The sequence below is a fragment of the Caretta caretta genome, chromosome 4 (genome assembly GCF_965140235.1).
Source record: "Caretta caretta isolate rCarCar2 chromosome 4, rCarCar1.hap1, whole genome shotgun sequence".
Taxonomy (NCBI): Eukaryota; Metazoa; Chordata; order Testudines; family Cheloniidae; genus Caretta; species Caretta caretta.
Genome location: NC_134209.1, coordinates 74,172,359 through 74,186,137, shown reverse-complemented (window position 1 = coordinate 74,186,137; position 13,779 = coordinate 74,172,359). Strand labels below are relative to the sequence as shown.

Genomic DNA, 13,779 nt, shown 5'->3' with positions numbered 1-13,779 from the left:
TGTGTAACATTACTCCCACTAACTGCAACATCTCCAAACTGAAAAACAGATTCCTGAGAAATTCACAGAAAGGCTTCATTTATTATGTTTTACAGAGTAAGCATTTTACCTATACCTTATTTTCTACAGCACTACCTGGGGAATCAAAAACTTAAAATCCTCATAGGCTTTATTAAAGAATTCTGATATCCTGAGAAACTTAGTTATAGGAGTCTGATATAACCAGCCTATTAAATGCTTATTATGAGAAGCTAGGTTCCAGCACCTTCAGTAAAATTAGTGAAAAAGCTGACAATGAACATTCCTTATACTAAGGGGTTCGTGTTACAATTTATTGCCTTATAATGTTCTAGTTAAGAAAATATTTATTGCAGAACACATATTGATTTCTTTCCTGATAATCACTTCTCTTTGACGAACATTAACAAATTTGGATTTAAGAATTTCCAATGTATAATCCAGGAATGACAGAGATGAGGTTAATATAGTATAGATATTTAACCAATCCAAGTTTATAACTCATAAATATGGTTCCTCAATGGATAATTTGTCAAATTATGAGCTATACTACATTTTGATATACTGCAGTTCATCACGTCACTGATTCTGAAACCAATTCACATGCCCAGTAAGATCAGAGTTATGATTTTTCAGATGTAACAATGATGCAACATGATATACAGTATACGAAGAGTACAAACCTTTTGACATGTGGGAAAATGAATAATTAGAAACTGAGACAAAAGACTTCAGCTGACTAGTGGCTGCTCTCATCTCTAACAGACATTCTGCTGCTTCAAGTACATAGTCTTTAACTGCCAGTTTTATTTGCTGGTACTTATTTATCCTGTACTTTTTTTTTTTAAAGCACAAAACTTCATTTATTTTTTGCACTTGGGCTTGTGATCTGCTTTTGTCCTTATTAACCTGTGCAACAGAAGCAAATTAAGATAGGCAATTACATAGGCAATTTTCAGAGGGGATGAGCACCTGCAGCTCAGATCAACTTCACCTGTATTTGCAAGAATAGTAGAACCTCAGAGTTATGAACACCTCAGGAATGGCAGTTGTTCATGACTCCGAATAAAACGCTATGGCTGTTCTCAAAAGTTTACAACTGAACATTGACTTAATACAGCTTTGAAACTTGACTATGCAGAAGAAAACTGCTGCTTTTAATCATCTTAATTTATATGAAACAAGCCCAGAAATTTTCCTTATCTTGTCAAAAAAAATATTTTTTTTAATTTTCCCTTGATTTTTTTTAGTAGTTTACATTTAATACAGTACTGTACTGTATTGGCTCCCCCATCTCTGTGGCTGCCTGATCACATACTTCCAGTTCCAAATGAGATGTGTGGTTGGCCAGTCCGTTCGTAACTCTGATGTTCGTATCTCTGAGGTTCTACTGTAAACTTAGGCCCGACGTTTCTACAACTTATTAACCATCCAGAGTCAGCCTCTAAGACAGTATACTAGACTAGGTGGACTTCCCATGTAGTCCCATTTCTACATTCTGAATACTGAAATATATATGTACAGTAGTCACTGTGTGGGAAAGATGTGAAAATATCTAATCCACAGTGCAGTCTTATAAACCTGACTGCTTAGGAGCACTTACCACCACTGGATTGGCCATCTATGATATTATAAGAGTGGCTGGTAGCACCGCTTATTATTAAGGTAGCCCAACGCTTCCCATTATAAGACTGATTTTTGTTGCTTATATCTTTGCCAAACTTTTAACCATTTTGCCTGAAATGCGACATCTGTCTCAGACTGAATTTTTTTGGAAATTCAGTCAAAAAAGTTCAGCCATTTCCAAGGAAGAGGCTAGGGAAAAATACATTGTTTTGCCCATGTTAAAAAATTCTGATGACTTTGTACTTAGAAAGCTCTTACATCTCCAATGCTCTGAATCAGGAATGTGAAACTTGGCAAGGGATGGCCTTTATGTCAGAGATGTGCCCATTGTTGTCCTTGTAAAAACCCACCCGCATTTAGCCAAGTTATAAACCTTTGTAAAATCACGTCATAAGCTTTTCAAAAAAAATTGCAGTTTGCATATGTTCAGTACAGACTTGGATTTTCGCAACTAAAATTCCAAGATTCCATCCTCACTGAGAATGCTTCAGACTCCCACAGCTCCTAATGTTGACCAGACTGCACATGTGCCACCATGACAGAGCACATGAGCATGCTCCAGCCCAGGGCTACAGGGGCAAAGCCAAACCTTCCCTGTTAATTGCTGCACCAGGCCAGGGTTAGAGCTAGACACCAGAACTGAGTGCAAGGAGACAATCTACCATGGGCTTTCAATAACCCCCTGCTGTCTCCCAGGAATGTAGAGGAGGAAGCCAATCACTAGCTAAATCCAAGACTTATTTCATTGGCCTTAAGAGAGAGACTATTTCAAAGTGAATATAAGAGATGGATAAGAATAAGTGGATGGGACCATCCAATCTGGATGCATTGTTCAGTTTTTAGTGGTAAATAAGAGATGTTAAATACACAAAAATATCCACAGCAAGCCCCAATGCATATTTCATTGAGATGAGCAAATATCAACCAACAGCGATAGCTACACTGTGCAGCAGAAAACAACAGTGGACTTTCCTGAACTTTTTTAATGTTCAGGTAATAGTTAATCCATGTGATCACATGATTATACTGCAATTCTTGTCCTCTCCTCTCCATCTCATACTACATCACTCATGTATTACATACATCTTGTTTCCAGAAAAGTGAATGTATGAATAGCCATTTCTCCTCTAGCATTAAAAAGAAAGGTTTTCATTTCCTCTGCACAGTTTTGTGTTTAAATCTGATTAATATATGTGCTAATCAATAGTCTTAAAAGAATGTACAAAATTAGAATAGGAAATAAAAATTCTCAATTGACACAACACTGACTAAAAGACTCTTTTCATCTCCTGACTCAATAGCTCACTCTCATTCCTGTAAAAATAACCCATAATACCCCATATTAGGATTATCAGATCCACGCTCCGGTGGACCAAAAGAATGAGGTGAGTCAGATGCAGAGCTGAGGACCTCACAACACTCTGCCAGTAGCCCCACCAGTTTATACCATGCACCTCATATGACTGCAATGGCTACACAATCACACAAGGAGAAAACAATTGAGCTAATCTGCCAGTGAAACATGCCCTTCATTACAACATTGTATTTCAAAGCAATAACTTTTATCCACTATTGTGCACACAACTCCAGTGTATCCTGCAATTCATGAGTTAGTCATCATGCATGAACAATAGTGTATAAATATAATGGTTATTTCATACCCCAGTTTTCAGAGGAAGATAGGAATGGGCTTTTTGAACTTAGTTAATAAAGTGTTAACATTCCATAGTTAAACAAAAAACAAGACAGGGAAAAGATAAGGTTCTCAAAGTGACATTTAAATCACTCACATTGTACATGCTGTATATATTTACATAAACTATGTTTAACAGTAGATGTGTAACTAATTTCCAAAATACAATATGGAGGCAGCATGGATAAATGAGCATTATATGAGAACCTTAACATTTGCATCCCTTGACTTTTTGTTTAAATACATAATCTTAACACTGAATTATTATTATTATTATTGTATTATTATTAATATTGGTTTGCATTTCCTTGACTTTTAAAAAGAAAACAAGACACATAAAAGGCCCATGGATTCTAGAATTTAAGTGACCTGAACCAGACTTTGTAGTACACACCTAATTTTGATTAGTTCTAGGGATTAATTTTCATAACTCACTGATGTATCCAGTGTAGTTGTAGCAGTGTGAGCCCCAGAATATTAAAGAGACCCAACTTCTGTTGGTGAAAGAGAGAGAACAACGTTTTGAGCCACACAGCGCTCTTCTTCAGAAATGTAAAACCTGCACAACACTTTCAAAAGGTGAGCCTGCAAGATGGAATTCATTACTCTGATAGACACTAAAAATCATGGACTGAATAGACACACTGAATTTATGACTTATTGCCACATTCTGTAACCTGCTACCCCCCCTTTTTTTTTGTTCTATGACTGCAGAGGTGTTACTGGGCCACCCTACCTGCAATGGTCCCTTAGAGTATGTGCTAACTACTTATGCTGAACAATCTGTTCCACCTTGCATTTAACTGTAACACTTGGCGTATAGCTACACTGCAAAGAAAAACTGCAGTTGGCCCGTGACAGCTGACTCGGGCTCCTGGGGCTTAGACTGTGGGGCTATTTCACTGCAGTATACAACTACCGGGCTCAGGCTGCAGCCAGAGCTTTGCGACTGTCCCCACCTCACAGGTCCTAGAGCCAGGGCTCCAGCCTAAACCCAGAAGTCTACACTGCAATTAAAAGGCCCCTTAGCCAGAGTCAGCTGGCATACTGCAGGTGTCTAATTGCTGTGTAGACATCCAGACTTGAAGAAGAGCTCTGTGTAGCTCAAAAGCTTGTCTCTCTCACCAACAGAAGTTGGTCCAATAAAAAATATTACATCACCCTCTCTAATAACTCACTGTGGCAGAAGTGATAAATTTGAAGCTTTGTGTTTTCTATTAATTTCGGTATTAAGACATTTTTCTGCAGCAGTGGGATAATAGAGCAACAATACATCTGGAAAAGAAGTAACTGTAACGGTAGGAACTAAGGGTATATCTCTACACTGTTTTAAAACCAGCAGCAGCAAGTTGGAGCCCAAGTCCAAATGTCTACACAGTTACCTTTAGCACCATAGCGTGAGCCTGAGGCTGTAGATCTGGACTCTGAGACTTGCTGCCTCGGCTTTTAAAATGCAGTACAGACATACCCTAATTTAAATTCTTACACACAGAGCTAAATCCTGGGAATCGATGAGACACTTGCACTCTGCCACTTGCAAATTGTTTGTGCAGGTCAAGCTGGGAAAGAGTACCCTCGGATGTCACAAAGGGGATAGGGCTTCTTTAATATGACATAAAATTTTGGCATATGCTAACAGGGCCTGCTCAGCAGTGATTTTTCAAATCAGAACATTTTCATATTTATTTTACTCTCAGATCCTGTCGCCTACCAATAAAAATTATGTGCATTTTTTTTTATAATACCAAGAAAAAAATGTGTATCTTGAAACTTTGAAGTTCTTCCCCCCACCAATAGCACATTAACCAGTTTTGAGATTTTCCCTCCTGTTTTCCAGTGAAATCACCTCTGAGCTGAGAACAATCATGGAAAGTTTCAACCCAAAGAAGAAATGTTCATGTTATGAACATGTCACAAAGACTTAAGCTTACATCAAGGCTTTCATTTTAACTAATGCTTTTGTTAATACAAAATATATATATAACCTTGCACTAGGATTATCTCACGATATATGATTCTTCTAATTTTACATGCATATGGTGATCTTGTTAGAATCTGATTTATCAAGGTATCATTTGAGGGTTTAATTTCTCACTCCTATTTTCAATTTTAAAAATTATCTAGAATATATTCCTTACAGTGAAATTCTTAATCCATGTGATTACATTAATTTGAAATAACAATATTAGATTATGAGAGGCACAATTTATAAAAATTTTGATCTGCAGAATAACAAGTTCATGCTTTTTTTCCCCGCCACCCACAAGTAATGACTGCATTTTCTTTAGACTCTTACTCTATTTCTACAGCATATTTAGAGCCTTGAAAGAACATTCTTAGAGGGAGAAGTGGGAGGAACAAGGAGACTAATGAAGATGAAAACTGAGTGAACACCAGCACCAAACACAACGTTACCATTTTCAATTCAATTTGTAATCTTACAAACATCCTCAATCAGGCCTGGTAGAACTTATTTAAGAGGGAGAAGTAGCTTAGTCTCCATGATATTTCAATCTTTTCATTAGTATCAAACTCTTTAGCGCACCATGAACAGCCAAGAGTTTGGTAATGTGAACTCCTTTATAAGGAGAATGAAACAAGACCATTAAATTAATTACACTCAAGCTTAACAGCATGAACCAATATAGTTTTCAATAGGAGGTTCCACACTATGTCTGCTACATACTTTACGGAAGTCTATGCAACTTTTTGTGAGGCATTTCTAGATGAAATGCTTAGAAAAGCAGAAATTAAAAGTCACTGCATCTTACCTACATTGAATGTATGAATAAAATATTTCCATATAAAGTTCCTCCCATCACATCCTTCCAGGACTTTTCATCTCTAAATGGGTCTCATACACAGTACACCACTTCTGTGTACTGTATATTCTACTATATTACATACACATGTATGTCTATACACGTTCACACTATCTGTAAAAACCTTTCTAAATTACTGAAGAGACTGAAAATTGTACTGCATAAACTGATAAAGCTGTGTGTATTAAGTAACAGCATTAACTGTTAGAAAATGAATTAAAGTTTCCAAGGTTTTTCTTTTATAAGAACAGTCTACCAACTCACATTTTTTGACACCCGAGACTCAGACTCGTAAGAGTTGCTGTTCTCACAAACAACAAAGAGTGGTTGCCGATGGGATTACAGCATGGCAAAAGTGTAGCTGACTCATGGGATCAATTATAAAGCACCAGTACTTATAGCTTTTGTTCACTCTAAATTATTCTGAATTTTCACCAATGGTTTTACATTTTTAAGCAATTAGTGGGATGACCATATTAGACATATAACCAAACTAGTTACTAACGCATCCTCCCATGCTAGAAAGCTATCACATTCTAGCACCACACACTACCGATCAAGCTTACCCCCACAATCTCCTAAAATATAGGTCACTCAGTATACACCTGATGTATGCTTTTGAAAAGTTATGAAATACACAAGTGAAAAGTTGAAATAGAATGTTTATAAGCCGCAACCAAGACAACTGTCTTAACATTTTTTCATTTAAAATAAAAAACAATTTAAAAGAATCAAGTGATTTATGTCTTTTCTAAAAAGTATGAAATACAACCATTTAATAAAAAATTTAATATTGTCACAGGTGCAACTTTTTTTTCCCCTGAATACCACCATTAAAACTACCATCATTAAAGCAGATCAGCAATAAAGGAAGCAGCTCCAATTTAAAAGCAGTTAACTGTGACAGGTTATTGATAGAACAAACAGAATTTGCAATACTTACTGAATGTTTCTCCTGCTGGCCCATAATTCCATGGTTAGCTGGGATCGCTAGTGGTTTCATAATGAAGAAACATATGCTGAACTGAATTTACACATCATGTACCAATTTTTCATGGATGGAAAGTCACCCTCTATAGCATTAAATTACAAAAAGAAGGGGGAGAGGAACCAAGCTGGAGCTTAAAGTGTCACTACCACTAAGCTCAAAAAACCTCTCACACTTGTAATACAGAAAAGCAATCCAAACAACAGCGTTCGTCTCCATTTTTGTAACACTGAAAGTCTAAGCATGTCAGGATGTAGGGAGTCTGATGAAGCCCTAAACATCCAGCATTCTTCCAAGTGAACAAGATCATTCCCTGAGACTGAAGAATGGGAGGAAAAGAAAAAGGAGGAAAAAAAAAAAGCTAAAATGGCTGACTGCACAGAGACTCCCTCAAAAAGGCTTAATACAGTATTATATTAGTCAGGTTGTTAGAACCAGCCTCCAGCATTCAGTCAAGCATGGTTAATAAACCTGTTTCATTTACAATCACACACACACCCCTACACAGCACACCCCCAAAAATCAGGACAGAGCATGTGCATAGGGACCTCCTCCCTGGCTGCTAATGAAGCTGACAGAGTGGTGACCAGTGATCTCTGTTCCACTCAACTAACCAAGTTTGCACAATTAATCTTAGCAGCATGACATTGATGGACATTTAATTTCATGATGTCTGACCCTCAGACTCAAGGCAAGCATGTCTACTACCGAGAGTCAGTAACAGAAATACAACACAGTTACACACACAAAAACCTAGAGAATCACGAGTCTGAATGTAATATGCCAATATAATTACGTTATTGTGCTTACTTTGGAAGACCATGGCTGCAGGCAGTTGGCATAGCAACGCACAAGGAAAGCCATTTCCTGGGTAGAAAGAATGCTTCCTTTTCTAAATAAAAAATTCCTCTTAGGATACAAACGGCATTGCTGCTTCCTCCAGAAAGCAAAGACACTGTAGTCTGTCTCTTAACCTGCACAGACAGGCACTCTCAATGCAGTTCCAGTGATGTAAGTCGATTTCTCTCTCTCTCTCCCTCCCTTTCCCTCTATACACGGAAATTTCGACTCAAATGGAAGACACATTCCTTGAGGCTCACCCCCTCAAATACTTAAACCATTTCACTCATTAAGGTAGAAATGGACAAGTCAGATAAAGTAACAAGCTCTTGCCTGTATTATATCAGCTTCTGTAGGTCAAGCAAGTCCCAGAGGGAAGGAATCCACTGAGTGCTCGCTCCAAAAGAGTGTAACTGAAGACAGGGAGGGAATAAGGAGCAAGACTTACTTCAACACAAGCTCTAGACTAAATAGGATTTTTCACCCAGGTGAAGATAAAGAAATGTGTTAGACAACACCTTCTCCTTCACTCACCCAAACATAAAATTGCTGCAAAGCTGTAAAACATCTCTGTCGAGTATTTATAAACAGCACACTTGACAAGCATTCATGGATTTTGAACCGTTTAAACACTACTCCAACTCCAAATGTCTTTGGACTGGTATAGGTAAGATTCTGAATTTTCACAAATACCAACAACCATATTTTTGAAAACAGATTATACTTCTATATGGAGATTGAGTAATTTCCATTAAAACAATGGAGTGAACAATCCAGGAGATATAAAAAGACTAACTTTGACAGTTTCAGTCATGTACATGGTGCATGAAAATTACATTTTAAAATGGAGCAATTTACCCAGACACTCCCATAGAAAACACATTACTTCCAGTTTTATATCTGCAGCATCATGCTACAGACAAGCTATAATGCAACAGGGAAAATACTCAAGCAATAAAATAAATGTCATCTGTGTACAATACAAATTTTTGGAGGGTCACAAACTGATGACAGTGGAGACCGAGCCATTGCCAACAAACAGAACCAGCTACTCGGCCATTAAGCTGTCATGTTGCTAGAATTTGATCTATGCTACATATTTACATTAGATTCCTTAAATCAGAGACCACCATTGATGAACTAAACAAGAACTTTTTTGCTGCTGCTATTGTAAAAAATATATATAAATATGCAGTCTATGAAGCTAAAAGCTATTAAACATGCATAAACACACATGAAAGATGAATCCTGAAAAATATTAACATGTACTCTACAGCTGTCTCCACCAAAATAACTTGCCCTATGTTAATTCGTCTAACTTGCTACATAGTGATAATTTTCTGTACTGACGCTGATTGTTGGCAAATTAGGCTAGACATTTAGTAAAAATTAAGTTTAATAAAGAAGGATTCTGAGGCAACTAAGAGCCACAGTCTATTTTTAGAACATTATTTTAGGGAAAAATTTATTTAATATCAGGCCGTTTTTAAAGGGAATATATTTACCTTTATGGGCCCATTTAATACAGCACACATATCCTTGATTTTCTAATACATGCTAAAAGCAATTCTTTTAAAGCTGAATTATGTAAGTTCTTCTTGATACAACTCTATTTTATAAACAAATTTCTGCAAAGGGAAAAAGTGTGGGTATTTATAGTAATTTGTAAATGACCTTAACATTCTTCAATAATTGACTAAGAATTTTAAAATGTTAAATTTAAGTTTCATTCTTGCAAATGCCAAGCATGGGCAGTTGTAAATGAAGTTCTGCCCACTGATACTGTAAATTATCCAATTCATGAAACTTATAAAAAGTAAAACAAGATTATGAAGTAAAGCAAAAATATTACTTCTCGTCAAAGTAATTAAAAAATGCTTTTAGTTTGGCTTGGTGGCCTTGTGGTTAGTGCCAAGCACTAACGTGAGTTTGGTGTTTCAACTCCTGGCTAGTAGGTGATGGGAGTTCTGCCAAGGCAAAACATTTCATGCCTAGGTGGGGAAACAGTGCACCAATCACCGCAGCTTGTTATATATTAAACTGTACACATACATGGTACTTTATTATTTGACTCAGCAGCAAAAGTGATGGTCCTCAAAAGGAGTCCAGCCTAGCCATCTGTGGTAAAACCCTTGAGAGAAACAGGAAAATATGAACGGAACAAAAAAGTTAGAAGGGTGGGAGAAAGGCAGGGAATTCTCAGACAACCATACCACCCCCCTCCATCTTAATTACTGAAAATTACCTGGTTACCAACAGCAAATCTCTTCTCTCACATGAGAAAATAAAGCACTGACTTTATAGAAGGATGGGAAACATAACAACCTAGCCAAACTGACACTTAGTTGCTGAAGCAGTTTCAGTAGCTAACACTTTTATGAATCGCAAACCCAATAAGACTGTCTCTTAAATTTGACAAAGCCTGTGCCACCGCCCTTGCTGTAACTTAAACTAATAAAACAGTTGTTTACTGTTTCATGTGCAGGGCTTTTAACTATCTTTGGTAGTTACTTTGTTGCTTAACATGTATAAAAACATAAGATATCAAGCCTCTTGTTTCTTTCTCTCCCTCCCCCAACCCCATCTCCTGAATATCAAAGCATCTTCATATGGAGTAATTTTATCTATAATTGTTTTTAACAAAGTAATTAAAATCCCGTTACACTTTACATAAAATGAGTAAGGCAGAAATCTGACCAACATTTTATAAGTTTTAAATCCTATTTCAAATATAATTGGAATTCATTTAAGGACCTCTAAAAAGTTCAGATACCCTGGAAAGTATCCTATCTTAGATAATTATGAACAGTTAAGTAAAATGCAACTTTGCTTTAATAACAATATTCAAATTATGGCTAAAGATGAAAGGGAGCGAAAAGCAATATTCAAGCCAAGTTTAGCTCTTAGCGTTTTAGTTGGTCATAAGGTAGTTATGAGTCTTAGTCATCCAACCCAAGTTTTCCATAAGGAGGACTAGAGTTTTACAGTCCTCCTAGAAAAATTGTGTTCTGCAGAGAAATTTGAAAGAGATGAGTGAAAAGAATGGCAAACGAGGCCAGGGACAATATGCAATGAGAGTATGGGTGGAAAGAAAAGGAGACTTGTTAGCTAGGAGCATACATTAGCAACACACTAAATTTTCTGAATCTAGAAACAGAATAACCCTTTAACAAGATACCTGGTTTTATCCTTTTCACCCATTCTGAAAACCTGCAGAACACCAGAAGCAACAGCAGTACATCATCTTAAATGAATGCATGGGAACATTTTCTCTTTAATACAGTGAAAGGCAAAGGACAAGTCTAAAAACTAATGTTTTAAAAAACTCAGTGTTGTTGGACACAAATTTCCTGGTGCACACAGGAATATCAAACTACTTCTATATCATTTTTCTCTCTCCCTCCTAGCCCTCCCCAATAATTTGTCTCCTAGGATATGGCTGATAGGCGTAAAAAGAGCAGGGGGGGAGGGGGGAAGAAATTTGCTCTGAATGCTGCAATAAGGAATGTTTAAATGCCTCATATACCACACAAGTAGAGCCCTGCAAATCTGCGGCTATCCGCTTTATAGCTGCAGATATTCATATCCATGGACCATGTTTGCAGATTGTGGAGGGATGTGGATCCAAATTTTATATCTAGGAGCCCTGCAAATCAGCAGCTATTCGCTTTATATCTGCGGACCATATTTGCAGATCACAGATAGGCTGTGGATACACATTTTGTATCCTTGTAGGGCTCTACACACAGCGCCTTTTCCTCTAACATGCTGCAGTGGATTTAGAATTCACAAACACCTGTGGGACTACTTCAAATTTACCCACAACTTTTCTCTAAACACTCAGAAAACTTCACGGAAAAAACAGTTACCTACCTTTTGTAACTGTTGTTCTTTAAGATGTGTTACTCATGTCCAATCCCAGTAGGTGTGTGTGCACTGCATGCACAGTGGCCAAAAGGTTTTTCCCCTAGTGGTACCCGTCAGGTCAGCTGGGGAGCCCCCTGGAGTCACGCCTTCATGGTGGTGTATATGTGTCCCTGCTTATCTTCTGCCTCTTCTGCTCCTTCTTACCAGATACTCCAACAGAAGGGAGGCAGGTGGGTCTTGGAATGGACATGAGCAACGCACCTCAAAGAACCTCAGTTATGAAAGGTAGGTAACCTTCTGAGATCCTCTATGATGGCACCCATGGCGAGGAAGCGAAATTCCAGGAGGAATTCCCTGGCCTGACTGGAGTCTAGGAGAGCTCCGGGGAACTTTATTCTTTGAGTGGGAGTTGTGGTTGACACTGTCAAGTTCAAAATAAGGCTGAGCCTGTGGAACATTGTCCGCACCAGGCTCATGTGGGCCTCCACTTGGGCCTGGGAGCGGCCCTTGATTAGCCAGTCATCTAGGTACGGAAATACTTGCCTTTGCTGCTTCCGCAGGAAGGCTGCCACAACTGCCATGCACTTAGTGAACACCCGAGGGGCTGCCGAGAGGCCTAAGGGGAGGACAGTAAACTGATAGTGGGTGTTGTTGACCACGAAACCTAGGAACCATCCGTGGGATGGGATTATGGACACATGAAAGTACGTGTCTGTCAAGTCGAGGGTGGCGTACCAGTCCCCCAGATCCAGGGAAGGAATAATGGAAGCCAGGGAGACCATGCGGAACTTCAACTTCTTTGTGAGTCTGTTTAGGTTTCGCTGGTATAAAATAGGCCTGAGCCCACCCTTGGCCTTTGAGATTAGGAAATACTGGGAGAAGAACTCCAGAGAGACCACCTCTACTGCCCTGAGTTATCGGAGCGTTCGCTCCTCCTGAACTAGAAGCTGTTCATGAGAAGGGTCCCTGAAGAGGGAAAAGAAGGGTGGGTGGGAAGGCAGGAGGAAATAGAATTTAAGAGAATACCCCAATTCTACCATGCTCAAGACCCACTGGTCTGAAGTATTTGAGCCCAGGCATGGTAGAAATGGGATAGATGATTCACAAAGGGAGGGGAAGGATCCAGGAACTGAACTGGTGCATCGCCCCAGGTGCATGTTCAAAAGTTTGGTTTGGAGGCTGAGGGCTGCTTTGCTGTGCCTTGGTCCTGATTAGAGAAGGACAGAGGGCCTCCGCCTATTACTCCAGCACTGCTTCCTGCTGTAGTCCTGCCTAGGAGGAGCTGAGTAGAAGTGAGCGGTGGGTTGCGGCTTAAAAGGCTCTCTTTGGGGGGGCTGGCATATGAAGCCCCAGGGGACTTCAGGGTTGCCTGCAAGTCTTTCAGGCTGTGGAGCCTAGTGTCTGTTTGCTCCGAGAAAAGCCCTGAACAGTCAAAAGGCAAGTCCTGGATAGTGTGTTGGACTTTGAGTGGGAGTCCCAACACTTAAAGCCTTTAGCTCCATCTCTGGAGCTATCACAGTTGCCATCATCCAGATTGCTGAGTCCACCGAGTCCAGGGAGACACATAAGGAGGTCCTCACAATGACTCTGCCCTCCTCCAGGACAGCCGCAAAGTCCAAGCAGGAGTCCGCCAGAAGATCCTGAAATTTGGACAGCATGTTCAAGCAATTATAGCTATAGCTGCTAAGGACTGCCTGCTGGTTGGCAACATTAAGCCGGAGTCCCCTGGTAAAATACACCTTCCTACCAAAGAGATCCAGCTTCTTCGCCTTTTTGGATGTAGGAATCGGACCCAGTTGTCCCTCCCTTTCTTTCTAGTTGACCGCCTCCACTACCAGAGTACCCGGCTGAGGATGAGTAAGCAGGTGCTTGTACCCCTTAGAGGGCACAGAGTATTTCCTCTCTACCTCTTTAGCCATGGGGTG

At 39.1% G+C, this 13,779-nt stretch overlaps 1 protein-coding gene across 17 annotated transcripts in view; it reads right to left on the bottom strand.

Annotated features, from left to right (window-relative positions):
• Positions 1-13,779, bottom strand: part of RAPGEF2 (Rap guanine nucleotide exchange factor 2) — a 288,495-nt gene that overhangs the window by 99,727 nt on the left and 174,989 nt on the right. Inside the window, exon 1 of one of the 17 annotated variants that reach the window (XM_048847550.2) lies at positions 7,958-8,083. The exons of 12 other annotated variants lie outside the window; for them this stretch is intronic. In XM_048847550.2, coding sequence (XP_048703507.1) covers positions 7,958-8,011 — 54 coding nt within the window. In that variant the 5' untranslated portion in view covers positions 8,012-8,083. Of the gene's footprint in view, positions 1-7,102; positions 7,746-7,957; positions 8,084-13,779 lie in introns of those variants that run through there. 4 more of the 17 variants (XM_048847555.2, XM_048847549.2, XM_048847551.2 and 1 more) reach the window with 4 other exon arrangements.